A 27350-nucleotide genomic window follows, 5' to 3' on the forward strand; every position below is an offset into this window, starting at 1 on the left:
TCGCCCTTGCTATCTCCCAGACTGCTTTAATCCAGCTCTGAACTCATAAGTGCTTGCAATCAAAACTGTTTTCAGAGCTCATATTTTTCTGGGTTTTATTTTATAATATCTGCATGTATGTAATAAGGTATCTTGGGGATAGGGCATGAATTTAAACATTAAATTTAATTTATATTACACCTTATAAACAGAGCCTACCTCTAATTCTATACAATATTCTCCTTGTGCCTACATTTTTACTACAATCTGTCATATTAGGTTAGATGTTGATTTTTCCACTTGTGGTAGCATGTTAGCATTCAAACAGTTTTGGATTCCAGAGCATTTTGGACTTTGGATTTCTAATTGGGCAGAGATGGTAAGAAAAATGTGCTCGTGAATAAACAAAGTCCAGCCTTGATAGCACGTACACACCTACCATCAACTCCCAGGGAGAGAGACTACCCAGGGATCTTCAGGCCTTATTAGAGTATCACTGTTAGCAAACACTTAACCTACCCAGAACAGATAAAGAATCATTGGGATGTTTGTAGCTTGTATGTAGGTATGTATGTTACGTGTGTAGGAACACTTCCTACATCTATCTTACAAGTATAAATGCAAGCCAAGTACAAATACCAATGCTTGCTTGTCCTAGGCATCTTCTAGGTAAATGAGCTAAGTCTACATATAAGCTCTGCTAGCCAAACTTCTCAACAATCAGTGGAAATAACTTTCAATTATTAAGGTACTACAGTTTTTAGCATAGATTTCCCTTTTATAATAACAGAAAATAAGTTTATATCCAAATAGTTATTATATCATTTTCTGACATTACCCCAAAGTTCAAGTTTGGCAAAACTGTTTAAAAACAAGTTACCCTATGCACCAGAATAATAACCAATGTCTAGCAATAATGCCCTACAGATTACAATTACTCAATTCACCCATAATAACATAACAGTATACTTGTTTTTTTTCAATATGAAGGCCAACGTCCAATGATAGTCTAATGTTATCATTTAATCAGTTAAAATTCCATAAAAATATACAGTTACAAAATATTCCACTGGGCCAACAAATTGCATTCATTTTCACTGGCATAGAACAGTGAATTAAAACTGGTCTAAATGCCATTCTAACCTATGTACCTAAGCAGTCACCACTATACCAGTGCTGTGTGTAGGCTGCCAAGCACCAGTTTAAGAGGACAAGGTAAATGATGTCCCTGCTCCATGTCTGCTGCAGAACAGACTGCTGCAAACTCACCAGTAACAAAGCTCCCAGAAAACAAGGAGCTACAGAAACCTTCCACAACAGTTCAGCATCATTCTGACATGAAGAAACTTTGTCATTGCAGGCCTACTGCTATGGCACTCTGTAGAATCAGACACCACAAGATGTCAGCTGCTAATTCTCAAACCCCCTTTCTGTATCTGGTATGGAGAACTGCTATGGGGATGCTTGCAGAAGGCCAGTGACACCTAACTGGTTGGTATGTCTGAAGACACCAACCTGACCCAGACAGCCATCTAGCATGCTGCAGGAGTACAGAATTTAAGAACTGCCACCTTGGGAAACATTTCCTTGTGAACATCATTTTTCTCTTCTTCCCATTACCAACTGTTCTGGTTTTCCCCCCATGGAGTCAAACAGTACCTAAGTATATGATTGTAAGTGGGAAAACAGGGAGTATAAATCAGGCACTGGCAGTTCTCCAACTTCCACTTATGTGTGAATTTCAAACAGAAATGGGGGGTATAAACCATTTACACAAGTCAGAAAGTTTGGGAAAACTAACTCTCCCCCCCCAGCACCAAGGCTAGTCAAAGCTACTTAGGGAGATTCTGTCTCAAACAGCAACAATAAAGAAATAACAGGATGGCCAGGCACCTTCACACAGCTCTCTAATTCCAGGATTTGAAAGGCAGAAGCAGGCAAATCTCTGTAAATTCGAGGTCGGCCTAATCTACATAACAATTAAGTTCCAGGACAGCTAGGGCTGTTACATAGAAAAAAAAATCAGAAAAGAAAAAAAAAAGAACTAAAGAAAGAAAAGAAACAACAGGATGCCTATAAATATTTAATCTTAAAAACCACCTGTTTCACTTACAGTTACAAGAAAGATTTTTATCAGTACCAATACTTAAACTACCACTGTTCCCTTAAAAATTCCAAATATAATTAGATAGTATAACAAAACATCATTACAACCTAAGCATCAGTCTAGAATAAAGATGTAGCTATAATAAGCTATGCAATTAGCACACTTACTAGTCCACCTCTGACAGCAATCTCCAAGTTATTTTTTGCACACATCTTTTAGGTAATATCATCACATGACTTCTAAGATTAACCAAGGAATCAGAATGAATCATGTTCACCGACAATAAAGCATATGTGGGTGTCCACACAAATTGTGGGCTATTTTTCCTCCAGAGGAAAAAAAAAAAACCTAAATAAACAAATGACCAAAAGGTATCACATGAAGTTAAAAACTCAATAACTTAGCAAAGCTTATCAGTATAAGCTTTATGCAAAAGAATAAAACAAATCTTTATTACGTAAACCATTTTCAATAAACTTTTACAAGCATCTACCACATATTTTGTCAGGAATAAAGGCATACACAAAGAAAACCGTATTAAGTATTTCTTTCCACACATTTCTTACTTTTGTGTAATGAGAGGGAGAAAACCCAGTAAGTTTGATGGCAACTCTTGGTGAGGCTCTCCTCTGAAGAGCTACAGGGGTACTCTGCCATCATAAATCATCAGATATCCCAAAAGCAATGAAGCCCTAACTTGAAAAGAAAGAGTCCGAAAATGCTTCGAGAACATGTTTATTAGCTTCTACGGTGGTCAAGTTATTAATTCAGCTTAACATCAGTCTCCCAGCCATAAAACGTTAACACTCTGCGTAGATCGTGAACTCTTTATTTTCATGAAGTACCTATGACCAAGTAAGGGAACGACTGAAAAGTCAACAGCAGCTTGCTGGTTCCTTCAAGTGCCCCCTTTACACTAAAAGGTGAGCGGGACGGAAAAGGCAAACTTATCCAGGATGGTGCCAAAATATATTCTAATTTTCTTTAAAAGTAAATATAATTCAAGTTTATCATCTTGCTTATATAGAAAGCAAAGAATTATCAGCAATGATCAAAGCCGCCAGGAACCAAGTCACAGATGAATAACGGAATTTAAATGTGATAACAGATATTGAACACTATACCAAAATAAGCAAACAAAAGAAAAACTCACCATACTCTTACAAACATAAGACTGACCAACTAAACAAATATAAGGCCTAACTCTTCCACAAATCAACTTCTGCAGTGAAGCTGAAAAATGTTTACTGAACATCTACTAAGAGTTGGTATAATATCTATCCTCTTGTAGAAGATTGCTTGATTTATAACAGCCAGACGGAATAAAAAGCAAGCATTAGATGGCAAAATTATTCTGAAGTTTTGACAAACCAGGCTGAATGAATGCACTGGCCTAAGACTGCCTTAAGAGGGCTGAATTTACTTTCATGATGTAATGTGTTAAGCATAAAGCTCTGCTTCAAATTGAAGAACAGAATGATTTTAATAGTATACAAAGATTCGCCAAAAAAATAAAACAAATGTGAGCTAGCCATTACATAACAATAAAGCTAAGAAAAATTAAATTAGACATTTTCGGGAAAAAAAACTTCCCATTATGAAAAGCTTTCAATTACAAGTCATTTCTAAAAATGGAAATGTTCAGATGTGATGATAATGTAATACGAAAAAGATAATCTTGTTTTTTAAAGTCCTTTAATTTTTTTAACTATCTACACAACTCTTCATCTGCAGAATAACCTGGGGAGGGGAAAGCATGCCAACTTTAATAACTGCTCATATCTTCAAAACGAAATAAGTTTCAACTTAATGTTTATAAAGTAGATCAAGTTAAATCGAATAATTTATCTGAAATTCTTTAAAGTTAACGCCTCAATTTAAGACTAAAACTTGAGCTGACTGCTACTTCTAGACTGAAAAGACGCCTTTTAACCATACTTAAGAACTCTCAAAAAAAGAAAGAAAATCCACATGACTAGCAATATTCTACCTCCAAATTTTATCCTTCCATTAAAAAAGATCAAGCTAATTTATTTTGAAAGACAAGATAATGTTGAAACTAAATTACTAGATGGTTCCTTTCTAAAGAGCCTCTATGAATGAACACTAACTACACAGTAAATTTGCTTACTAAAACGTAACTCGTAAAATCATTATAGAAGATGAATTATGAATCAGGGGTAACTTAACATCGGTGTTCAAATTGGCAACCTGAACCTAATAATTTACCTTAGCTTGTCAATTAGGGCTCGAGAGGAAGGGCTCTAACTAGGTCAAGTGTGCTCACAAGAAGGTGAGTGAGACAAGCCTTCCTCCACAGGCAACACTAAGTCAAAAGGTGAAAGCCAAGATTTAGTCTGGAGAGATGGTTCCAATCTACCAAACACGTTTTCGCGGCTAAGCGCTGCTGTAGTCAAGCAAACACCTTCTTTTTTATAACAAATCACAACTAGACCTATTTCCTGATCCAGCACAAATCCTAGATAAAGTGTGGGCTGGAGTAGTGGAAGTACGCCTCAATCATCCCCGCTGTCACAGAGGCTTCCCGCCAGGCAGCCAGCGCCGTCCGCACCAGCCCTCGGGTACGAGGCGGCAAGAAACCTGCCTCTCCGACCCCACCCCCAGAATCGCCCCGAACGGCTCAGACGACCAGCCGTCCCCGTACCGTGCCGGAGCCGGGGTGCCCCACCGCCCTGCCCCGCCGGGCCCGGGTGCACGCGCGCAGTGGGCGCCCGGGGCTCAGACCGCCGCGAGCACCGGCCGGTCACGTGCCGCGCGGAGGGGGGCAGAGATCCGCGTCCCGACTCTAGGAAGACGCCATCAAAGACACTGGCCGCGGCGACGAGGGACACGTCCGCCCCGGGCGCGGGGGACCCGGCAGGGAAGGGAAGCCCTTGGCCCGCAGAGGGCCGCGTGGGGGAGGTGGGGCCCGGGAGGCACAGGTGGGTTGTGCGGGCACAGGTGGGCGGCCAGGTGGAGTCCTGCGGGCTCTGAGGACACGGGGACCCGCCTAGAACGGGTCTCGGTGACACAGGTGGGGTCTGCGGACACACGTGGGTGGCGGAGGGGGGGATCCCAGGGGTACGCGTGCAGCTCCAGGTACGTCCTCGGGCGCAGGTGGCCAGCCCGCCCGCTCCGCAGGCCACCGAGCCGCCTCGGACCCCGCCCGGGCGGCGGGGCGCGGCGAGAGGCGACAAGGACAACCGGCCCCTAGGGACCCTGCCGGCCAGCACGGTGGGCGGAGGCCGAGGGGGACAGAGCCGCGGGCGAGGGCGGGTCCGCGGTCTGGCGGGCGGGCGGGCGAGCTGGCGGGGGAGGGGCGGCCGCGGGACCCCGCTGCGCTCTGCCTCCCTCCGCGTCGCCGGCCTGCGCGCGCCCCCTCCCTCCCCTCGCCCCGGCGGCGGCGGCAGCGGCCGCGGCGCTTACCTCGGTCGGCTGGCTGATCTCGAACAGGTCCAGCCGGTTGGCGTTCCAATGGTGAATGATGTCGGCCAGCTTCCGCCGCTCCTCGTCGCGGCCGCCCGCCGACATGGTCGCGGCCGCTTCTCCTCTTCCTCCTCTTCACGAGCGGCCGGGCCCGAACACCGCAGGCCGCCTCACCCACCACAGCCGCGGCTGCCGCCTCCGCTGCCTTCGCCGCCCGCGCGTCCTCCGCCGGGCTCGGCCCGCGTCCGGCCCGCGCCGCCTCCCTCAGCCCGCCTCAGCCGCGGCCGGTGCGCCGAGCGCCGCCCCCCCGCCCGCCCGCCGCCGTGCGCGCCGGCCGTGCGCGTCCCCGTGCGCGTGCGCCCCGCGCACCTCGGCGCCGCTCCACTAGGTGCTGCTGCGTGGCCGCGCGCTCGGGGCTGGGGCTGGGGTGGCGGGGGCGCGCCAGGAATCCGCGCGATCGGCGCCGTGTGCCGGCGTCCCGAGCCCTCGCGACCGGAGCGGCTGGGTCCAGACGGGAGCCACTGGGTTCTAAGAGCGCGTCGGGTCCGCCCTGAGCAGGCTGAGGTGTGGCGGGCTGCCGGGCGGCGCGGCGTCCTGACGGCTGGGGCGGGCCCGGAGCTGCCGAGCCGGGTGGACAGGTGGGCGTGGGCAAGCGCGGCCGGCGAAACTGGCTGGCCGTCCCGCCGCGGCCCTTACCCCTGGGGGTGCACTGGCTGCCGGGGTCAGATGCTTGCTGACCTTTCTCCGGAGGAAAGATAAATTATTATGGTTGTGGGTGAGCGTCAGTGCAAATGTTTTCCCGAGTCCTCCTCCGGCTCCGGGTGCTGTTTGAATCCCCCGCATTCCTCAGCCCTAGGCAGGGAGCGGCAGCGGCCTTTGTGTCTCCGGGGAGCGCATGCCACCTCGGAGGAGACAGCGGATCAGAATTAAAGAACAGGGAGGACATTAGCGTGAGTTGTTTTTTGTTTTTTTAAAATCTTTTAAAGGGTCCCAGTGAACCTAGAAACGTAAAACTTAACTTCAACAGCAAATGTTGTGGGTTTTACAGACGTCTGTTTCTTTGTCTTTTTCATGCACTCCTTCCTGCCAAAAATAATTTGTTCGCTGGAGAGCATATCTCGAAAGAGCTATTTACCCCCATTCATCCAGGTAAGATTGATTCTGGCATTCTCTGTGACGTGCTGGAAGGAAGAGCCCTCACCGAGGCTGAAAGTGATACGCCCTATTTGACGCGGCCTCGTTGTCACCGTTTCCAGTGTGAAGATGTGTTTTCTCTCTGCCAGTTGGATTTCTTCTTTTGTGGGAGAGAAGAGCATCTGCCCCCCATGCTTTGTCTGCTCCGCAACAGCCCTAGCACAGAAGAGCTACATAAGGACGCTTTTCAGCCCAGGAGCGGGGCGTTGAACTCGTGCCATGGGGAATGAATTCTTCAATAGACCCCTCGTCCTCTGCTGGAAGTTAAAGAGGGGCGGTTTGCAGGGAAGCATATGTGTGCAAATGTGTCTTCCTGTCCTGGTGTTCCGTTCTTTTGTGCCTTTAAGTTCTCCTGCTTCTGTGTGGATTCGTTTTTTATTGCAGTGAGTTCCCTGGTGGCAATGCAGCTCAGGACCCTTGCCAGCCTACACACACACACACACACACACACACACACACACACAATGTAGCTCCTACTGATAGCAGCAGTGTAAACTGATTCTGACAGTTGAGAGCTTTATCCTGCTGAGCAATGACTGACTCTTATAGAATTAGTTTGCAAAGCTAGCAATTAGATAACTAATGTTCATGGTACTGTATTGCTAAAGGGAAAATCCAGTTACTAGAAATCAAGTATGGACTCCACAGAGTTGTTTTTTATGGGAAATGTGTGTGTGTGTGCGCGCACACGCGTGTTTTCACGTAGAGAAGCCACTGCACAATGGAGGGTTTACAGATGGCTCTAAGTCACTGTCAGTTATCACTGGATTCTGGTTTACTTAAAGGGTCCATCCATATCAGCTTGAGCAGTGAATCAGTTCCCAAGCTATAATTCATAGTAACTCATTAGTTTATTGATAAAGGCTTAAAAGCAGTCTGAAATATCCAAAATACCTGTGATTCTCAGTCATAAATGCTCTAAGAACTATTTTGTGTTTAACCAAAAAAAAAAAAAAGCTTTAGGTTGAACCATTCCTCCAGTAATTGTCATTGAGACACAAACATAAGTGGGGAGTGGTTGCCCAGGCCTCTGCTCCAAGAATAGGGATGTGGGGTAGGAAGATCAGGACTTATATAAGTTCAAGAAAAAGAAAAAGTTACCAAAATAATACTCTGAATCATGTGTTGTCATATCCCATGTAAGAGTAAACAGACATGGCCATCATGATAGTCATAATCCATAACCTGAATATGAGGGACAGGGACTTAGGCTGGAAGATCGCAAATCCTTGGGCAACTTGGGAAAACCATGTCTCAAAATCAGGGCTTACTGAGGCTGTGGTTGAGTGGCGCAGAGGTTCTAACACACATGAGACCCTGGGCTCTGTCAGTGTATCAGAAAAAGAAGTATGCCTAAAGAAAGTCAAATGGTGTATAGAAATAAAATCATGATCCTTCTTGGTCGACAGCACGATGACTGGTCATGCATGATGGCGTGATATAGAAAAGGAAGAAAAGCCTAAGATTCCATGAGTTCTGTTAACCACATCCTTACAGAAACAGAATTGGTGACGGGTGATCGTGTGTGACGCCAGAGAAGGCTGCCCTGGATGAGGCGACTTTATAATCTGCTGATCGGTTTTGAATTTGTTTCCACTTTATATTTAGCTCCTGATCTCCCCTTCTAAATGTGTTAAAATAGTTATATATTAAAGAATAAGAACCATCAGTTAGCTTTTTGTTTTCTTTTTCTCTCTTTTTTGACAGTCTCCTGCATCTCAGGCTGGCCTTGTCATTAAGTAGCCAAAGATGACTTGACCTTCTAACCCTCCTCGCTTTGTTCTCCGGAATAGTAGACTGTGGGGGTGTGTCACCACTTCCAGCTTATGCAGTGCTGGAGGTTTGAACACTTGGTTTCCTGTGTGCCTGGCAAGTCCTCTGCCAACTGAACTACATCCCTAGCCCTTTGAAATTTATTTTTAATAAAGTATTTTTAAAAACCAAATTCTACAACCTACAGTATGCAATAAACCTTTGTCTGCCTCAATGCGCACAAGCCCCAGAAAATAAATAGAACCAGGAACGAGATTAATGCATCTAAGAAAAGCAAACTACTCAAACAGAGCAACTATGTTTAATAGCCAGCAGATCACTTGACTACCAATAACTTCCATACTTTGGCAAGTTATAATAATGTTGAAATATTGCGGTTTTATAATTGCGCAAGCCAACTTACAAACCATTCTAGTGAATAAATCAATTCAGAAGATGTTCCTTAAACAAAATATACAGGTAAAGGGTATCATAAAAGCGAAGGCAGCCAGAGCACATTGGTGTCGATTGTTGTCCACAGAAGCCTCTACACAGGAGAGCAGTTTTAGCTTGTTAACCATGAAACCCAGAAGCTAACTCCTTTTCAGAACCTACCGCCTAGAAAGGTCAATGTCGATTAGTTTCTTGAAAGGAGAAACGGGGGAAGGGAGGGAAGAAGGAAGGAAGGAATTTAGAGATTAGGTTTCCATAGACACTACTACTTTATTTAATAATGAAAATACCTTTCAACTCTATTTCATATTTCTATGTGCTTGTTATTTAGTCATATTTTAGATTACCTAGTAAAATTTACAGAAAGTTGCTTCTACAAAGAATTGTGACAGAAAACGTTTGTAGAAGCAGAGAGTGGTGATGCTTGCCTTTCATCCCAGCAGGCAGAACTCACTCAAGGGTCAACCTGCCAGGCCAGCCAGGGCTCTGTAGTAGGACCCTGTCTCAAGAAAAAGGGAGATGCAGCGGGACTTGATCATAAAAGGTTTAATCTACCACACACTGTCCGTATGACTTCACCTCCTACCTGGTGTGGATAGGCAAAGCAAGCTGCTGAAACATACAGCCCAGTGTGGGGTAGATGCCTAGCAAGCCGTAGGCCCTGTGTTCAATCCCCAGTACTGAAAACATAAAAGTACTGCCAAGATAAGCCACGCGATAAACCTGATTCCTACAGCAAATCTTCACAAGCTCTGTAACAGGGCGAGAAAGATACGGTGAATACACAGATTTATCAACTATTTATCTTGTACATTTTATGGTCTTTTCTAGTAAAAATTATGCATATGCATAATATTTCATGTATGGGGTATATAATTTTGTTGAAAAACTGATATTCTAAAATGTAAATTCCCATTAAACCCTTTTTTTTTTTAATATGACAAGGTCTCAGTATGAAACCTGCTAAGCACTAGGCCCTGGGTGACCTGAAACTCACCATGAAGACAAGCCCCACCTCCAGTTCTCAGAGATCTGCCTGCCTCTGCATCCTGCACATGAAGATTGAAGGTGTGCACCACCATACCTGGCTTCCCAAGGTGTGGCCCAGTCCGGCCTCTGCCTTCTCAGCGTAGCCTACTGGAACAGGTCACCACAATCAACAAATTTTATTATAGACATAAAAAGTACATATCAACAGAAAAGTAGATGCCATTTTACAATGCCCTACCAATAATAACAATTAGAGGAACAAAAAACAGTGTTGAGAAAACCTTGTTCGTGGAACTCTGCGAGTATGTCTAAGAATGTTCTCTAAAAAAATATGTACTAGTATGTCTGTAGATCAAAAATATGAGATGAAGGGTTTCTGCTTGCTTTTGAAAATGCAATGCCACTTAAACATTTTAAAAGTGCTGTAACTTTCAGCTAAGTCCACGAGAAGTGGGAACTTGACTATGGCCTTCTGTTACGATGGTGTTATGGACATGTGCCCTGAAACACTCCGCCACACATATCTGCCCTAGACATGCACCAAGAATGAAGAGGAAATGTGGGTGTCGAGTAACAGAAGCAGCCGGGACGTGGCTGACCACCCCTTTCTGAAAGGGCATACAAGATGGCAAGAAAGGAGCTGACGATGGAGTCCTGCTGGACATTGGGACATCGCAAATGGGTGGGAATGCTGGCTAAGCGTGCTGGGGAGGAGAAAGCTACTGCAAGTACAGCATGCAGCTGTGACTTGCATCACCAGAAGAGAAGCCACCGATACAGCCTTCTTACCAGTAACTATGCTAGCCCATCTAGTGGGTGAAACATGCTCCCTTAGTCACGGCCCTTCCTAGCAAGAGAGAAGCTGAGCAAAGAGACTGCTGAGAGTCACATAAGCTAACAAACCAGAAATTCCTAAAGTGCATGAAGAGATTAATGTCAGAAGACCATCACAGTCAGCAATCTAGAGAGAAATTCACTCCAGAGGAATAAAACTAATATCCTGAAAAGAGCTTAAAAATTAATGTGTTTTAGAAGCTTTAAAGAAATGCATGAAGCCGGGCAGTGGTGGCACAGCCTTTCATCCGAGCACTCGGGAGGCAGAGGCCAGCCTGCTCTACAAAGTGAGTTCGAGGGCAGGACTGTTACGGAGAAACCCTGCCACGAAAAACAAACTAACAAACAAACAGAAAGAAAGAAATACATGAAAAGGTACCGGGGTGAGGAGAGGGTAAGATAGAGAAGGAAAGCTGGGAATAGTGGGGCACGCTTGTGTCTCTAGCTCTCAGGAGCAGAAGGAGTATGAGATCAAGGCCAGGGGCTACACAGAGAGACGTTGTCTCAAAAACAAGCAAATTATATATGATATGTATATAATTTCAAATGCCTTACATTTAACAAATATGTCTTCAACCTAATCCCAAACATGGCACATGAGACTCAGGAAGAGGCCAGTAATCTGAGTTTCAAGTCTCCCTAAGTGAGTCTGAGGTGGGTGGGCATGGAGAATCAACAGCTGAAATGAATTTTCAGATTACATTTGACCTTGAGACTTTCCGAGGTCACGCGTTTCCTTATGCTCAGGTGAGCCTGTCTCCACCCCAGCACTGAACACACACACACACACACACACACACACACACCTGTGATCAGAGGAGCAGCACTAGCCCACAAGCACAACTCCCAGGTTTGTGGTCCACCTCTGACACTAGGACTGTAGGCAGTTTCCTCGTGTGGAGATAAACAAGGAAGATGGCGTGCACTAACTGCCCTCCTGAGCTGCTACAGAGTCAAATCCAGTGAAGGTTGGCAGATTGTTTTCCAAGTATCTGTTTGAGATAAGACAGTAATAAGTGTCTGTTCTAGATTTAAACCTTGACCACTTGAGAGATGTTCTCAGGAGCTCTGAGGAAAACTGCACACAAGCACCACATAGAAAAGAGGAAAATCATTAAATTTTACCTTATACATCTTTCCATTTTAACTACTAGAAGGCAGTGCATTAGAACTGCCATCTGTTCTGAAGATTTCCGCAAAGTTCTGAAGTCTTCGCGGGACTTTAAGCCCTAGGAGGCTGCAATATCTTGCTGTGTTTTTTTGTGCTTTGGAAAAGAGTGGGCTGTGTTATCCTAATTGTTTTCTTTCCAGTAAGTTTAATGAATTTGACACATTATATATTGTACCTTTTTAAGCTGTGCATTCTCACCTATCCTTACCAGACGCCATGTTCCTGCGGCCCCTACTCTGAGTCCCTGGGTTCCTCGCCCAGCCTTCCTTTCCTCTGCTGTCTCTCGTTCTAAATGCTTGATTCAGAGACTCATCTCTTTGACCCCGGTGTTACCCTGAACACTCCCTTTTTGCTCATAGTCCACCCCTTTGTCTAATCCTAGCAGCTCTTCCTGTTTCACCCTCCTCTCGCTTGCATTCTCTCCTCACTGCAAACCAAGCCTCCTCAGACACTGCTCTGGGCACGCCCCATTTGTGATCACCCCAGGAAAGCCCTAGCATCAGAGACCCCCTAACATCAGAGACCCCTAGCACCAGAGACCCCTAACACCAGAGACCACTAGCACCAGAGACCCCTAGCACCAGAGACCCCTAGCATCAGAGAGCCCTGGCATCAGAGAGCACTAGCATCAGAGAACTGTAGCATCAGAGAACCCTAGCATCAAAGGCAACTCTGCAGCTATTTTGACAGCTTCATTCTCCGACGATTTCATGTGTGAATCCTCAGCAGAAGGTTGGTCTCACCAATGAGTGAGTGTGCTTCCACACCCTCACATCTCCAGCTTCATCCCTCCACTCCTCTCTAGGTGGAAGCCCCTTGTCAGTCACCGGATGGAATCCTGACCTTTTCTGTTGTTTATGAGCTTCGTCTTGGCATTGCTGAGCTCACAGAATTTCTCTTTCCACCCTGTACAATAAGCACGGTCACATGACTTGTTCTGGTCAATGAGCCATGAAGAACTGGTGTGTCACTTCTGATGTGAGTGGTATACCGCCCTGTCTTTCCTTGCCGCAGTGACTGGGGAAAGAGACACAAATGACTGGAGATGTCACAATGCCCGGGACTCAGGGCTCAGCCACAGCCACGGCATGATGGCTCTGGAGGGCCAACAAGTCCCCACAGTATTATTTACAAAAATTAGCCCAGAACTGGATTTGAGGTTCCTTCTTAGAGCGAGATAATGTGGCACATCTAGACTCAGATGTGTCCGTAGGCCCAGCTAAAGTGTTCTCTGCCACTCAAAAGCTCCCGCCAGCCCCTCCTGCAGAGCCCTGGGGCTCTTTGTCTCTTTTTCTTGGAAATCATATCTCAAAATAATAAAACCAGTATGGATACGGTCCTGAGTTCATCCAGCTGACACTGGCCAGTTAATGCCCAAGGATCTTTCCAAAACACATTTCCTAATCTGGATACTTGATGTCATTCCTTGTGGCATTTTTTTAAAAGCAAGCAACACTGCAGCAACATATGTGTGATACTCACCATTGTTAAAGTTCTCAACACACATGTTTTCTCTCCTTGGGATTAACTTCCACTTAGCATGCTCACCCAAGTGTGCTTTCTCATGGGGCAGATGCCATCTGTGATAGTTAATATGGCAAAACATAACTATATCATGTCATTAGGTCACCAAGGATAGGCTGGGTGTGGTGGCACATGCCGTTCATCAGAGCACTCGAGAGGGAGGCTAAGGCAGGTACATCTGTGTGAGTTAGAAGCCAGCCTGGCCTAGATAGTTCCAGGCCAGCAATGACAACACAGTACTTTCCTGTCTCAAAATAATAGTAATAATAATAATAATAATAATTTAAAATTACAGATTAAGCTGGAGAGATGATTCTGTGGTTAAAAGTGTGCATCACTCTTGCAGAAGATGCCAGTTCTATCCATAACGCCCCTATCTGAAGCCTCACAACAGGAACTCCAGCTTCAGGGAATCCAGAACCTTCTTTAGTCTTTTAGGGCACTATACCCACATGCACAAACCCACACTTGGACACACACACACACACACACACACAAAATTAAAAGTAAACCTTTAAGTTATTATAGATAATTCTTTTTAAAGTTTTTTTTTTTTTTTTTAAAAACAGGGCCTCATGTAGCCCAGGCTCCAAACCTCTTGCTGCAGCTCCCTGGGTGCTAGGATTTTAGGCATGAACCATTTTACACAAACACACACACGCACACATCTGAGTCTTACAGTGAATTTTAATTGAGTGGTCACAAGAAAAGCCAATTAAAAAACTATCAATTATAAGAAACATTGAACACCATAAAATGGAATCTTTTAAAGTTATTCAGATCTGTCTTGAGTTTCATTTGGTCTGGGTATCTATCTTAAAATGTATGACAATGCTTGATTTAAGGCATTTAGTTTGATGGCTTACCAGAGATCTAAGTAAACATCGGTGGTGAAATGAATAAATGTGTGCTTATTGTAGACTGGCTCAGGTCTTCAACAGGCAGAAACCAGTCCTCATTTAGACACTAAATTCTTTAAATGACTGTGTCGTAGATAACTGGGCCCACACAGTTGCAGCAGGCTAGTGTGAGGCACGGCGTGGACCAAAATACATTATTAATGAAATCTTGTACTCGGCAGCTTCAGTAATTTGTGGTTGTAATTCCTATGAGAAATATACAGTATCATTAACATCTTTTAAAGTATCAATCTCAGCAGCTGGTTATGAGAGATTTTGTGTGATTCTAGATGTTAGCTTGAATTGGGATGCCAGAAAATAAGTTTTCTGGCTCAGTATTCCCCACCAGAGGGTAATATTTAACCCATAGTTTCCCACACAGTTGTTAAAGAAAATAGTATTGCAGTTTGAATTGGAATGCTGAGATAGCCATAAAATAAAAATAAAAGGAAAATCAAAACGAGTTACAATTAATTTTAACAGCTAGATATAAGATACCAGTTAACAGACTAAGTTGCAGAAGACGCAAGAGAAGGAAAGTGCCCAGTTCTTCAAAATCCATCTCACTATGGACTTGCTTTGGCAAGAAAATAAAACAGGTAAACTTTAAATATTTCTTAGAGAATGGTGATAATCCCAAAGAAAGAATCAGGTTCCAAATAACACTGATATTTTTAACTGAGAAAGATCAGCGGCCTTTACCTACCTGAAATCCCTCTAAGGTCACTTGGAGAGTTCACAGACAAGCCTCTAGGGAAGAACCCTAATCCCTAATTAGATTGTCTGCGGAAGCAGCTCTGGGGAAGATTGTTATTTTTTACTTTGCAATTATATTTTCTTAGATGCAGGTAGACAATAATTATGAGTGCGCTTCTGTCTTTGCAAAAGCACGCAGATTAATTAATGAGCATCCTCATTGGATCCAGGCAGAGGACTTGGAGGGCAGAGCCAGAATGGTGCCACGCATGCGCTGTGTCCGTGAACACGGGAGCAGGCTCCTCTTCACACACTGTCTTCAGGTCACTGAGTGTGAGGTGAAAGCCCGCTCCAATCTAGACCGGCTGCGCGGTCTCCCTGTAGCAACCTCGCGGCAGTTTTTCTTATTTCTTCATTCCGGAGAAGCCAGCCTAGCCTACTGCGCTCTGTAGCCGGTGCTATTCTGTCCTGTGCGCTCTTGAAATATTGCTTTCTAAGTCATTCGCTCCCCCTTAACACTACATTACTGCAAGGACTTAACTGATGAAGATTTCTTTTGTGGAGCACATATAGAAAAGATTTTAAAAGAAATTTACAAACAATTGAAGGAACACCATCCCCACCCCCAAAGCCTTGCTCCTGTCTCTCCTAAAATGTCCCCTTCATCTTCTGGCGAAGTTGAGCATGATCCTGACTTCTGGCCTTGTAGGTAAAGTCATCTTACCTTTGAAGTTTATAAAAATAGAATCATACACGTTCTATCTGTGTTACATGGTTGGTTTCTGTTGCTCAAGTCATGTGTCTTTGTATGTGGGAGACGCAGCACCCATCAGGGACTGGTGCTGTTCCATAGCTGGTGAACTTTAGATTGTTCCAGGTTTTCACTCCCTAAGGAAGGCGCTGGCCTGCATAGCTCCAGATGTCCTCATGTACAGCCTGGGTGCATGCGTCATTTGGGTCTGGAGGCAGGAGCTGTAGGAGCTGAGGTGCATGTGCGCACAGGTTTCGGAGTCCTGAATCCATTTCTCTACGTGTCCATCAGCACCTCCTCAGGCTGCAGTGGGCAATGTCCGTCTTTAGCCATGCTGGTGGGTGATGAGAGTTTGGAGTCTCAGTTCACATTTTCCTCATTTTTAATAAAAATATTTCCTCACAAACTAATTGTTTGGGTACTTACTACCTTTTATGATGTCTTAAAGTATTTTGGTATGTGAGTGTGTGTGTGTGTGTGTGTGTGTGTGCACGCATGCATGTATATACACCTATGTGTACATATATGTGAAGGCCAGAGGTCAACTTTGGTTCCATTTCTCAGTTACCACCCACCTAGTTTTGTGAGACAGTCTGGCCAACTAGGTTAGGCTATCTGGCCAAGCCCTGGGGATCCTCCTGCTTCTGCCTCCCCACTACAGGTATTATAAGCAGGTACCAACACGCCCAGCTTTTACTTGGGTTCTGGGCATCAAACTCAGGTCCTCATGCGTGTGCAGCGAGCATTTTGTGGACTGAGCCATCTCCTTACCCACTGGGTCATCTGTCTTAGTTACCTGGTGGAGATACTAATATACTCTGGCTGTGATATTTTGAATCTGTCACAATCACCTTATCCCTTCCACAGCTTGTCTTCTCATTCCTGTAGCATTGTCCTTTGTTCTTAGATTTAAATTCTTATTTATCAGTTTTTTCTTTATGATTATGGTTCTTTTATATGCTGTTTGAGAAATTTTCTCCATATCACAATTATAGCTATTTTATTTCAATTCATCAAGTCTTTTTGTTAGACCCTTCACACTTAGATAGTATACCAAATACGAATTTGGGGTTTCAGTTCAGGTTGTGTTTTTCTAAGCAGCATTTGTTGAAGAAGGCATTCTCAGTGCTGTGTAAGTGGCATCATGGCCTTGAGTGTCTGCGTGTCTCACACTCATCCCCTTCCTTTGTGGTATCATGGCCTTGAGTGTCTGCGTGTCTCACACTCAACCCCTTCCTTTGTGGTAGCATGGCCTTGAGTGTCTGCGTGTCTCACACTCAACCCCTTCCTTTGTGGTATCATGGCCTTGAGTGTCTGCGTGTCTCACACTCATCCCCTTCCTTATGACATCATTGCCTTGAGTGTCTACGCATCTCACACTAATCCCCTTCCTTTCTGGCATCATGGCCCTTAGTGGTTTGAGTGTCTCTCACTTCCTTTGGCCTCTTTGCTATCACCTAACAAAGCATTGTCTTAGTCACTGAAGTCATACAGCATGTCTTCTGCCTGATAGAGTGAGTTCTTCCACCTCATTCTTATGAAAGTTTGTCACTATGCTATGACTCTTAGTGGCACTTCCTGCTCCATATTAATTTTGTAATCTACTCATTAATTATCATAGGAAATCCAGCTGTGGTTTTTATTAGGCCCACACTGTGTTTCTATATCACTTTGAGGAAAGTTGATGTATTTATCACAATAATATTCCTAATCCATGGACTATCCCCATTTAATGGACTTATCTTTAATTTTTCTTAATAATGTTGTACAACTTGTCTATATAACCCTTAGGTGTATTTTTAGATTTTTATCTTAAGTATTTGATGCTTTCTGATCTTGTATATGTGATACCTATTTTAATATTTTACTTTCCAATTATTGCTAGTTTACAGAAATATAAATGATTGTTAAAATATGCATATTGTGCCAACAAAACTCATTTTTGATTTTTTGTTTCTTTCTTTCTTTCTTTCTTTCTTTTTTTTTTTTTTTTTTTTTTTTTTTTTTTTTTTTTTGATACAGGGTTTCTCCTTAGCTTTTGGTTCCTGTCCTGGAACTAGTTCTTGTAGACCAGGCTGGCCTTGAACTCACAGAGATCCACCTGCCTCTGCCTCCCGAGTGCTGGGATTAAAGGCATGCGCCACCACTGCCCGGCTTGATTTTTGTTTCCTATGTATACAATCATGTTAATTTTAGGTCTCAAAAAACCCCTGGGACAAATGACTGAGGTGCCAGCTCTCCCAGCTTCACCGGTGGCTCCTCCCAGCATTTCTGACCCCGCCCCTACCCTAAACTGCTCCCTCCCAGGAGCTGGGCTTCCACTCCCTCTCTCCAGCCCTTCCCCCTAGCTTCTCTTTGCTGTGTAGCTCAATGGTTTTGGTTGTATATCTCCTCCATCTCCTGGTTTGCTCCTGGTCACTTGTCTCCTGGTCCCTCCTCCTGGTTACAGTAAACATTCTCCTCCACAGTATCTCTGAGCTGTGTGTCCTCATTTCATGGTTTCCACTCAGCTATAAGTAGTGACAACTTCGCCACCTCTGTCGGGTCTTCTGCCCTTATTGCCCCTGGTTTAGGGTCCAAATGGAAAACTCCAACATCTTGTTATTAAATGTTTTTCAAATACTTACATTTAAAAAATATTTTTATCATCATCATGAAGTACCCACTACTCTATTCCCAGCTTACTAAAACTTTACTGAATTGCACGCAGATTTAAATTATATATGACTACCATATTTCTCTCTTTTCATAATGATTTTTACTACTCCTAGGAATGAGTCTATAATTTTATGATATTAGCATTTTTAACACATTGTTGTTACAGTTTTCTGATATAAAGTTTGTTTGTATGCACAGGAAGATTGGATTAGTCTTTGTCTTTCTTACCACATCCTTATAAGATTTGGACGCATGCCGGCATCACAAAAGCTGTTAGGAAGTTTCTCCTTTTTTATTCTCTGAACTTCCCACTTCCCTTGAACTTTTATAGAACAAGGTCAGGGAGGAAGAGCTTTGTGAATAGATATCATTCCTGGAGTAGTTACAGGTCTATTGAAATCCTGTTTCTTCTGAAATCCATATCGTTAAGTTTCATTTTTCTGAAATCATGTCCAGTATTTCTCACAATTTCAAATCCACCAGCATGAAGATATAATGCAGTGTTGAGGTAATATCAGTGTGAGGAACCTACAGTGATGACTCATTCTGGAGGGTGATCATTTTTATTTCCAAATTTAATTTAAAGAGCCAGCTCTTACTGGGTGTCATGGCTCAGGCCTAAGGCCAGAGCTTGGATGTGGGAGTCGAAGAATGGAGGATTTAAGGCTGCCAGGGCTACAGGAAATGAATTCCTGTCTCAAAAACAGAAGAACAAAAAAGAGAGTAAAACATACCTTGCTTTCTATGTGAAATAGTAATATAAAACTTCCCAGCTAATCGGAGACAGTTAGTGTAGAAATATTTATGTCTGAATTTTGTGATTTTCAAGATTCTATATCTGTGAATAAAATATATTTGCAAAGCGTGTATCAAGGGGAGGGAGGAATGTGAGTTCCAGAGCCACAAAGCTCTGTTCTGATTGTCTGAATGTCTGGATGTCTTCACTGATACGCTCGCAGGTTAAAACACAGCACGGCGAAAATGATGAAAATGAACTCGAGGTAGGGGCTGGGGTGGGCACTGAATCTCTTTGCTCTTCTTCCCTATATGGCCTATTTATACATCCATTTATGCTTCTCTAAAAGCAAAAGCAGTACAGTTCACTCTCTAAACTATCAATAAGCAGTTTTATTTAGAAAGGAAATTGTGACCCAGTGAAACAGTTAAGCAGGTAACGTCTGCCGTTCAAGCCTGCCGACCCATGTTCAATCCCTGCAGCCCACAGTGGGCGGAGGAAACTCGCTCACACACAAACATCATCACACGTACACGAGGGTGTTTTAAAAACGGGAAATTTGGGATTTGTAGACCAAGCTGCCTTGACTTTGCTTTCTCCTGCTCCAGCCTCCTGAGTGCTGGATTAGAGGCATGAGCCACCATGCTAGGCCTAATTAGACAATATCTCCATAAACTGGAGGAGAAGACCCAGCCTCCGCTCTCCTAGCAGCAGACACAGTGAATGTTGCTGTTTAACCAGAGTGGCTTCCTGTTGTGGTTTTCCTTTCTTGAAGTGGTTAGATTTAAGCAAAAACGTGGTTGCTGGTTTTTTTTCCTGGCCCTTTTCAGACATTGAACCTGAAAAGTTTTACCCCTATTCCCATCCCTTGAAAAAAAAAAAAACCACATATGGTATAAATGTAAACAGATATGATATTGATAATAAAATGTATTTCAATTGTCGAATGCCCTTTCCGCTTCTAGACATTAGCTATAATCTTTAGATTTAATTGGTTCTTTTCCCCTTTAATCCCAGCACTCGGGAGGCAGAGGCAAACAGATCTCTGAGTTTGAGGCCCCCCTGGTCTACAGAGTGAGTTTCAGGACAGCCAGGGCTATTACACAGAGAAACCCTGTCTCAAACAACAACAATGTCTTTTAGGGCCTATGACTCCACTGGTAGAACCTGCCTAATACCCGTAAAGCCCTGAGTTTGATCACCAGTGCACGATAGTACACATCTCAGCACTTAGGAGACACAGGTAGGAGCAGCAGAAATGTAAGGTCATCCTTTACTCCATAGCAAGTTTGAGGCTAGCCTGAGCTATGGAAAGACCCTTGTGTCAAAATAAAAGTGAATAAAAGAAATAAAATTTAAAAGTACAGAGATCCAACTTGTTTTTTATTTGTAAATATAAAATCAGCTTCACATTTTAAAAGTCATAGACCCAAACTGAAGGGTGACACGCTATGTACTGTAAGCGTCAGGGTCCAGGCGGGTGGTGGCCCCACTTGGCCTCGTGTTCCAAAACACATCAGGAGTCCTGGCACCTACCTTCCTGCTGCCCTGCTTCTTCCCCTTTATAAGGTTATTATGATGGATCTGTGTCTGAGTGTGGTATGTGCCACGGATTCCCTTGGGGTTGTGACCTGCCTGTGCAGTGCTGGGAAGGAAGCTGGGGTCTTCTGGACGAACAGTGTGCACTCCTAACCGCTGAGCTTCCCTCTGGCCCCTGACTTGCTTTCTCATTCTGTTCAGGAAAGGGGCAGCCTAACTGTCAGCCTGGGACTCGCTGCAAAAGAAGCTGATGGTCGTACAAATGTTGTGAACATGGTTACGTCTTAAGGGTGTGGGAAAGGTAAATTCGGGGGCTATGGTAGGATTTGTCCTTCATCCGCTGATTGATTAGTCGTGCCTCGTGCTATTCTGTGTACGGCTCAGAGGGCTGAGTTCTACAGCCTCTCTTTAGAGGTGAGCTCTGATTCTTCATTTTAGTAGACAGGCTGCCCTTTAGCAGGCTGCTTACCTTTTGAACTATTTACTATCTATATTAAGTGAAATGATATTGTCCCTATTAGGAGGACATTTCCGCATGCATGGGCCACCTTTCTAACTCTGGGGGTAGGGTGAACTGTCTTGGGATGGTTTGGACTCCCAGGCAAGCACAGGTCAGATTTGCCTGTAGTGTATTATGAATGATAGGGATTTCCTGAGCTTGGACGCAGCTACAACACAAGCTGACCATGTCTGCTACAGCCCCCTCTGACTCTCTGTATCACCCCAAGGGACTTGACCAGTAAAGGAAGCTGGCACAGACACGAAATGTGAAGGGCAGACTGATCGCAGCAAGGGAGTCTTTGCTTCTGAGTCAGGGAGCGCAAACCTTTTGCCAAAAGCAGCGAACCAGGTAGGGTGGCGAGGCTGGAAGCTTGCCAAATTTCAGGAGGTCTGTGAGAACGGCATGGCACTCTGGGAAAAAAGAAACCACGCAGCCTTTGTGAGTGTCTATCCGCACGTCATTGGCCTTTTCTCAGGTTTCAGTTAGGAAGTGTAATAATTAACAGCTCTCAGTACCTGACTGTGAGGAGATCGACTGGATGGACCGAGAGGTGAAAGTGGGTGCACTTCCCCGCCTTTTCCAGATCCTTCCGAACAAAGGGTTCAAGCTGCCAGTACTTATTTAAAAACATATGCCTCTGGTGCAGCACAGCGTGTGCTCGTAAGAAACAGATACCACCGTTTGTCCAGTGGTTCCGTCTCACTGCGACTTCTTACTGTGTTTTCTAGGGGATGGGAGGGTGGGTTACGAGTAGATAACATTAAGAAAAATGAGCAGCCATTCTTACTGAGAGACGTCAGCCGCATGCTTGCTAAACCACAGAACTGTGGGATGGATTGATGATCCTGCGTGCTTTTTCAACGGTAAGTTCTGCTTAAGGATCTCATAGCTTCGTAGTGTTTTAGAAAGGACTGTCCCTCATCTGTTCCTACTCTCTCATCTCCTGGGCATCTGCCAAGGTGCGTATCACCTGCCAGCATGGCAGTGAGCATACCTGGCAAATCAACCACTGGACAGGTTTCTCATGTTTAAAAAATCACAGCAGAGTTCCTTGTAAAAGTTTCTCAGGCAGAGTGAAACAGCGTTTCTTTGTCAAACCATTTTATTAGACCTTCTGCCACAAGAGAGCATCCAGACTGGTCCTGTGGGGTGCTGCCTGTGGTGGGAAAGGCCTCTCTGCAGCATTTCTGAGGATTCATCCTTCAGACGCCGTTCCCAGAAGGTGTGTCCTTGCCTGTGAGCCTGAGTTTCCCAGAAGGCAGTTTTGAACTTGCTTTTTAGTTTACAAAACGCTCCCCCATCCCCACCACTCACCCCATGCTTTCTTACCTTTGCAACGGATGCGCATGACTATTGGACTAGTCAGTAGCATACACCGCACGTGACAGAACGTCTTCCCTCAGCCATACCACACCAGTGCGTGAGGCAGCTGCACAGAAGTGTGAAGGCCACCTTCTGATGACTTCAGCTTCCTGGTGCCCTAAACTGGGAAAGCAGGCGATCCTGCTGCTGGCACATTCCTTTGGCGTGATTGTTTCCCATATCTTCATCTGTAAACAGAGGCCGTGACACCTGCTCTGGCGCTGTGGGAACCACGCTGACGCGCCTCGTAAAGGCAGCCCTGGCTGGTGGGAAGCTTCTCCCTCACCTCCTCTCTGTCCACACACTCCTTCACCTCATAGGAAGCACTGGCTGCAGCAAGTGATGGGACAAGGGCAGCCTGTTCAGAGGGCGTCTTAAGCACATGGTCAGTGTCTGGTAGAGTTCCCCTTGGGGCAGCTCTTGTAATTGCCGTGCACCATGCAGATGATCCCCGTAAATGCGGCAGAGAAACAGCCCACGTGGAAACCAACAGGAAGCAGGCAGAATAGTGTTGCCATGCTCCGCGCTTCCTTTTTACACTCCTGGATGGTGAATACAATTGTGACATCGATTTTCTTAATGACAAAATACAAGGCTAGTCGCTGAGGACCAGCAAGGGTCAAAGAGGCGCTTAAGAAGCAAGTGGGACCCCTGTAGCTATGAGTCCCCAGGGAACTTGAACCTAGGGACACTGTACTTGTCAAGCTGGGTGCAGGGTTTTACAGTGCAAGACCTGAGGAGGAGCTCACTGTGGCAAGTTCTGAGGGCAAAGGAAGGAGGGAGACTGCATATTCCGGTAATGGGAGCAAGGCTTGCTGGTCGTCCTCTGTCCGGCCCCACCTGTCCTGTGCCCAGCAAGGCGGGTCTCTGTTCGGTTGGATCTGAACCACAGACAGCACAGGCTAGGGATGAAGTACAGCATGGGAAAGCCAAGGCTTTCCTTCTGCTTGCTCCTCACTGCACTAGGTCAGGCGACCCTCAGAGCCAACTGGGTTCTAGGTGCCATTCTTCTGGCTCCAGCCCCTGGCAGACTCACAAGTGGCAAAGCTTCCAGCTTCCCGTGCTAGCTAGTTCCGGCCGCTCTCTTTATAAAAGCCTGTTTGGTTTGCTGATGCTTAATTCACAGAGCATGATAGTGGTGGTTTCTGGAGCATGGGGAGTTGAATAGCCATCACCAAGATCTCAAAAAGAGACCTGGTGCCCGTTCCCGGTCCTTTAACATTTCCCCAGTGCCTCCAGCACTCGGGAATCACCTACCTAATTTCTGTGCCTCAAGAGATGCTGGTCCTTGAGGCTTCAGATGAAGGGTCAGAAGACATTCTTCACCCTTCTGAGTCCCCTTAATCTTGTCTACACCTGTGTAAACAATCCCTCCACAGAATGCCCCTCTGTTAACCCTTTAATAGGCACTTTGTCTTCTTGGGACCCTTAGCTTAGACTTGTTTACCAGTTCAGCCGGGAGAAGAGAGCAGCAGCGAACACAACAGGAAGGGCTCCCGGATGTGGCCATGGGTGTAGATAGTGCAGTAAACATGATAAACACAGAAACTGGGCATTGTGAAAGCTGAAGGACCACTGCGGCCCTTTAGGTTAGCTTGCTTTCAGGGCCCTGGGGAGAACATCCAGCAGCATGAGGGGCAGAAGACCATAGCCAATGACAAGGTGTACGCTAAGTATCTCCTCCTTGCTTCAGTCTTAGAACTAAGCCCCGGAAAAAAACCCCACAAGTACCCCAGTCCTTTATTTGCCCTCTTGGACGCAGTAAGGGTGTCAGTATTCCCATAGACCTTCTAAAAGAGTCCACACCCCTCCCTGCCTTGATCCTTTCCCATAGGTCACTTGATTGGTCTCTTCAGAACATCCCAGACCTTTATTCTTCCTGTTTCTTTCTGTTCATCTAATCCTGTAAGCCATCATGTCCAATACAATGGGAGGCTGTCTTTAATGGACAGAAAGGAAGAAGATGAGAGGTGCCGGGTAGAGGTGCCATGACCTTCTCAAGGGCCAGGCATGGCCTTGCCCTTCTCAAGAGCTGGGCATGTACACATGCCCCTACCTGCCCTGCACCAAGGGAAGACTTCGGATGTCCTTGAAAGAGCCTCGGTAAGAGAGGGTGTGAGGGAGAAGAGAAACTCAAGCAAGGGGTGACAAAGAGTCACAGAAATTTAAGAAGAAGCATAAAGAGCAGTTGCTGGGACTTGAGAAGAGGGGGAGCTCCAGGTGTCGAGCTTTTGAAGGACAGAGACATTGGTGATTCTCTGGGCTCATCCGCTGGGCGGGAATGGGGAGCCTTACAAGGACATTTCTCTCTTAAGCTGGACTTGAAGACTGCATTTCTCTACGTGTGTGTGTGTGTGTGTGTGTGTGTGTGTGTGTGTGTGTCGTGTGCGCACCCGTGACTTTGGCCTTATTAAAGCAGGACTGGGAAGTGGGTATGGAGGAGGGGAAGTGTGACTTCTCTGTGGAGAACTGTGATAGTGAAGGGAGAAGAAGGGGAGATGTGGGATGGGGAAAACAGAAGTCAGTGAGGGCTGGGAATAGGACCAACCGCCTGAGACAGCACGGGGCCCTGGGCAGACATGCTGGGATAGATTGCTTTCCTCAGAAGTGTCTTCAGACTTCTCCAGTCTGCTTTCTGTCATGGGACCTCACTTCCTGTCCATTCTGGCAAATGTACTTTCTGTTTGGGGATGAAAGTGTTCCTGGGGAGGCATCTACCTCGCGTCCTCTTGCCTCCTGGACCCTGCACAAGACCAAGGGTGCTCAGCATGAGACCTGAGCTGCTGCCCCTGTAGAACAGGAGCCTGGACACCAGGAAAGCCTGCCTGCTGTCAACTGCTGCGTCTTGAGTCACCAAGAAGAGTCGAACCTTCATTCCAACCCTTAAAAAAAAAAAGCCCATTATTAACTCGCTCCATGCCCCTCATAAACAGGCTTACATGCTGGCCCATTTATACCTGTGAAGGGCAAACTGCGTTAAATAATTGCAGTCCACGGTACACACAGCCAGTCACGCGGCGTGTCGCAGAGGCTGGCTTTCATAGCCCTCAGTGCGAGGTTGGCCTTCTGCTTCTTTCATTTTGAGATAAATATGGGTTTTTAGGGGGAAAAAATCACAGCCTGTGGAAACTTCATTTATTGTCAGGAGCCTGTCTGTTTTTCTTAATTCAGTTGGTAATTTTTATCGTGTTCTCCTGTTGCTCTCTGTTGAGAGGAGGCTTTACTGCACATTCCACAAAGTTTACACGCAAAGTGTCTTTGTGTTTCTCCCCTCCGGCAGCATAACCCTCTGATATCTTTGGTGAGGGACTACCACTTTTCGGTCACAGATGGGAAAGTCAGTCACAGAGAACTGGAGTGAGCAGCTTAAGCCTGCAAGCGCCCAGCTGATGCAGTGGGGCGAGACCTGCACCCCTCCCCTCCCACCCCCGCCTCTGGAACTCCAGCCTCCGTGTTCAGGTTGGGAACAGGACCTGGTAACAATATTCAGAACTGGACTGCCTCTGCGGCGTGAGTCTCCAGCTGGAACGTGTCATCTAGAAACATCCTGGGCGGTTTTTCACTAAGTTCAATGTCACAGAACAGTAAGAGGACCTCAGAAGCCATTAAAGCCAGTTCCAAACCTCCTATATTACAGTCAAATACGAAATAACAATAGGTATAATTCCATTAAAATTTTTATAAGATTCGGAGAAGTAGTTTTTATTTTAATAAGATACTAAGTAAAAAACTGCACTGAGGAGCGGTAGTGTGTGCATTTAATCCCAACAGTTCAGGAGCCTGGTCTACAGTTCCAGGACAGCCAGGGCTATATATAGCCTGAAAAAATGAGAAAACAAACAACAAAAAACAAAAACAAACAAGAAAACTACACACCTGATTGAAACCAGATTTTTTGGGGAGGTTGGGGCTTTGTTTGTTTGTTTGTTGAGGCAGGGTTTCTCTGTGCAACAGGCTGGCCTCAAACTCACAGAGATCCTCCTGCATCTGCCTCTGGAGTGCTGGGATTAAGCGAGTGTGCCACTACTACTGGGCTACCATCAGATATTTTGAAATGGTAAAAACTAGCATTGTCCAGCGGGAATTTAACACAGCAAAAAGTGATTTAAACCTCCCTTTAGCTGCCTTATGTCAGTAAAAAGAGACAGATAAAAAGTGTTATGATTATATACTTCATTTTGCCCCATATTAACAAAATAGTGAAGTCTGGCATGTTTCATGCAAAAACTGCCAGTGAAGTTTTTATATTCTCCTGTTTTTATATTACTGTAACTTTTTTGGAGGTTAACATATCTAAAACCCCATCTGAGTGGCATAGGGGTCCGGAGTGTCTCCTTTATAACCATGGATTACCACAATACTGCCATCATTTGAGAAAGGAGGAGCCCCGCCTGGTTTCTGTGAAGCTGATACTCTTCAGTGATTTCCTGAAATGTCCAGAATACCTTAATGAAAAGTTCCCACTTTCTGTTAGATGACCAGAGTCACGTTTGCTCATGGAGCCCAGGCCATCGTCTATTTCTGCTTCCTGGGTAGTGAGGGGATGGGCCAGAGGCAGTTGCACCTGCCCATAATCCCAGCACAGGCCAGTGAGGCAGGGGAATCACAGGTTGGAGTCTCTGCTGACTTACACAAGAAGACACCATGTCAACAATCATAGAAACAATAAGGAAATGTACGTTAATGCGACACACACATGTATGCTCGGTACAGAATTATCTTTTTGGATACTTAGCTCAGGACGCCACTTCTTGAGCACTTGCCAATAGAACGCTGC

At 45.2% G+C, this 27350-nt stretch overlaps 1 protein-coding gene across 11 annotated transcripts in view; it reads right to left on the reverse strand.

Moving 5' to 3' along the window:
• The window catches only part of Afdn (afadin, adherens junction formation factor), a 135476-nt gene extending 129650 nt beyond the window's left edge, over positions 1-5826 (reverse strand). For all 11 annotated transcript variants that reach the window (XM_057761355.1, XM_057761352.1, XM_057761350.1 and 8 more), the window contains exon 1: positions 5513-5826. In XM_057761355.1, the coding sequence (XP_057617338.1) occupies positions 5513-5617 (105 nt within the window). In that variant the 5' untranslated portion in view covers positions 5618-5826. The remainder of the gene's footprint in view (positions 1-5512) is intronic.
• Positions 5827-27350: the final 21524 nt, after the last annotated feature.

This window comes from Chionomys nivalis, chromosome 2 (assembly GCF_950005125.1).
Source record: "Chionomys nivalis chromosome 2, mChiNiv1.1, whole genome shotgun sequence".
Lineage (NCBI taxonomy): Eukaryota > Metazoa > Chordata > Mammalia > Rodentia > Cricetidae > Chionomys > Chionomys nivalis.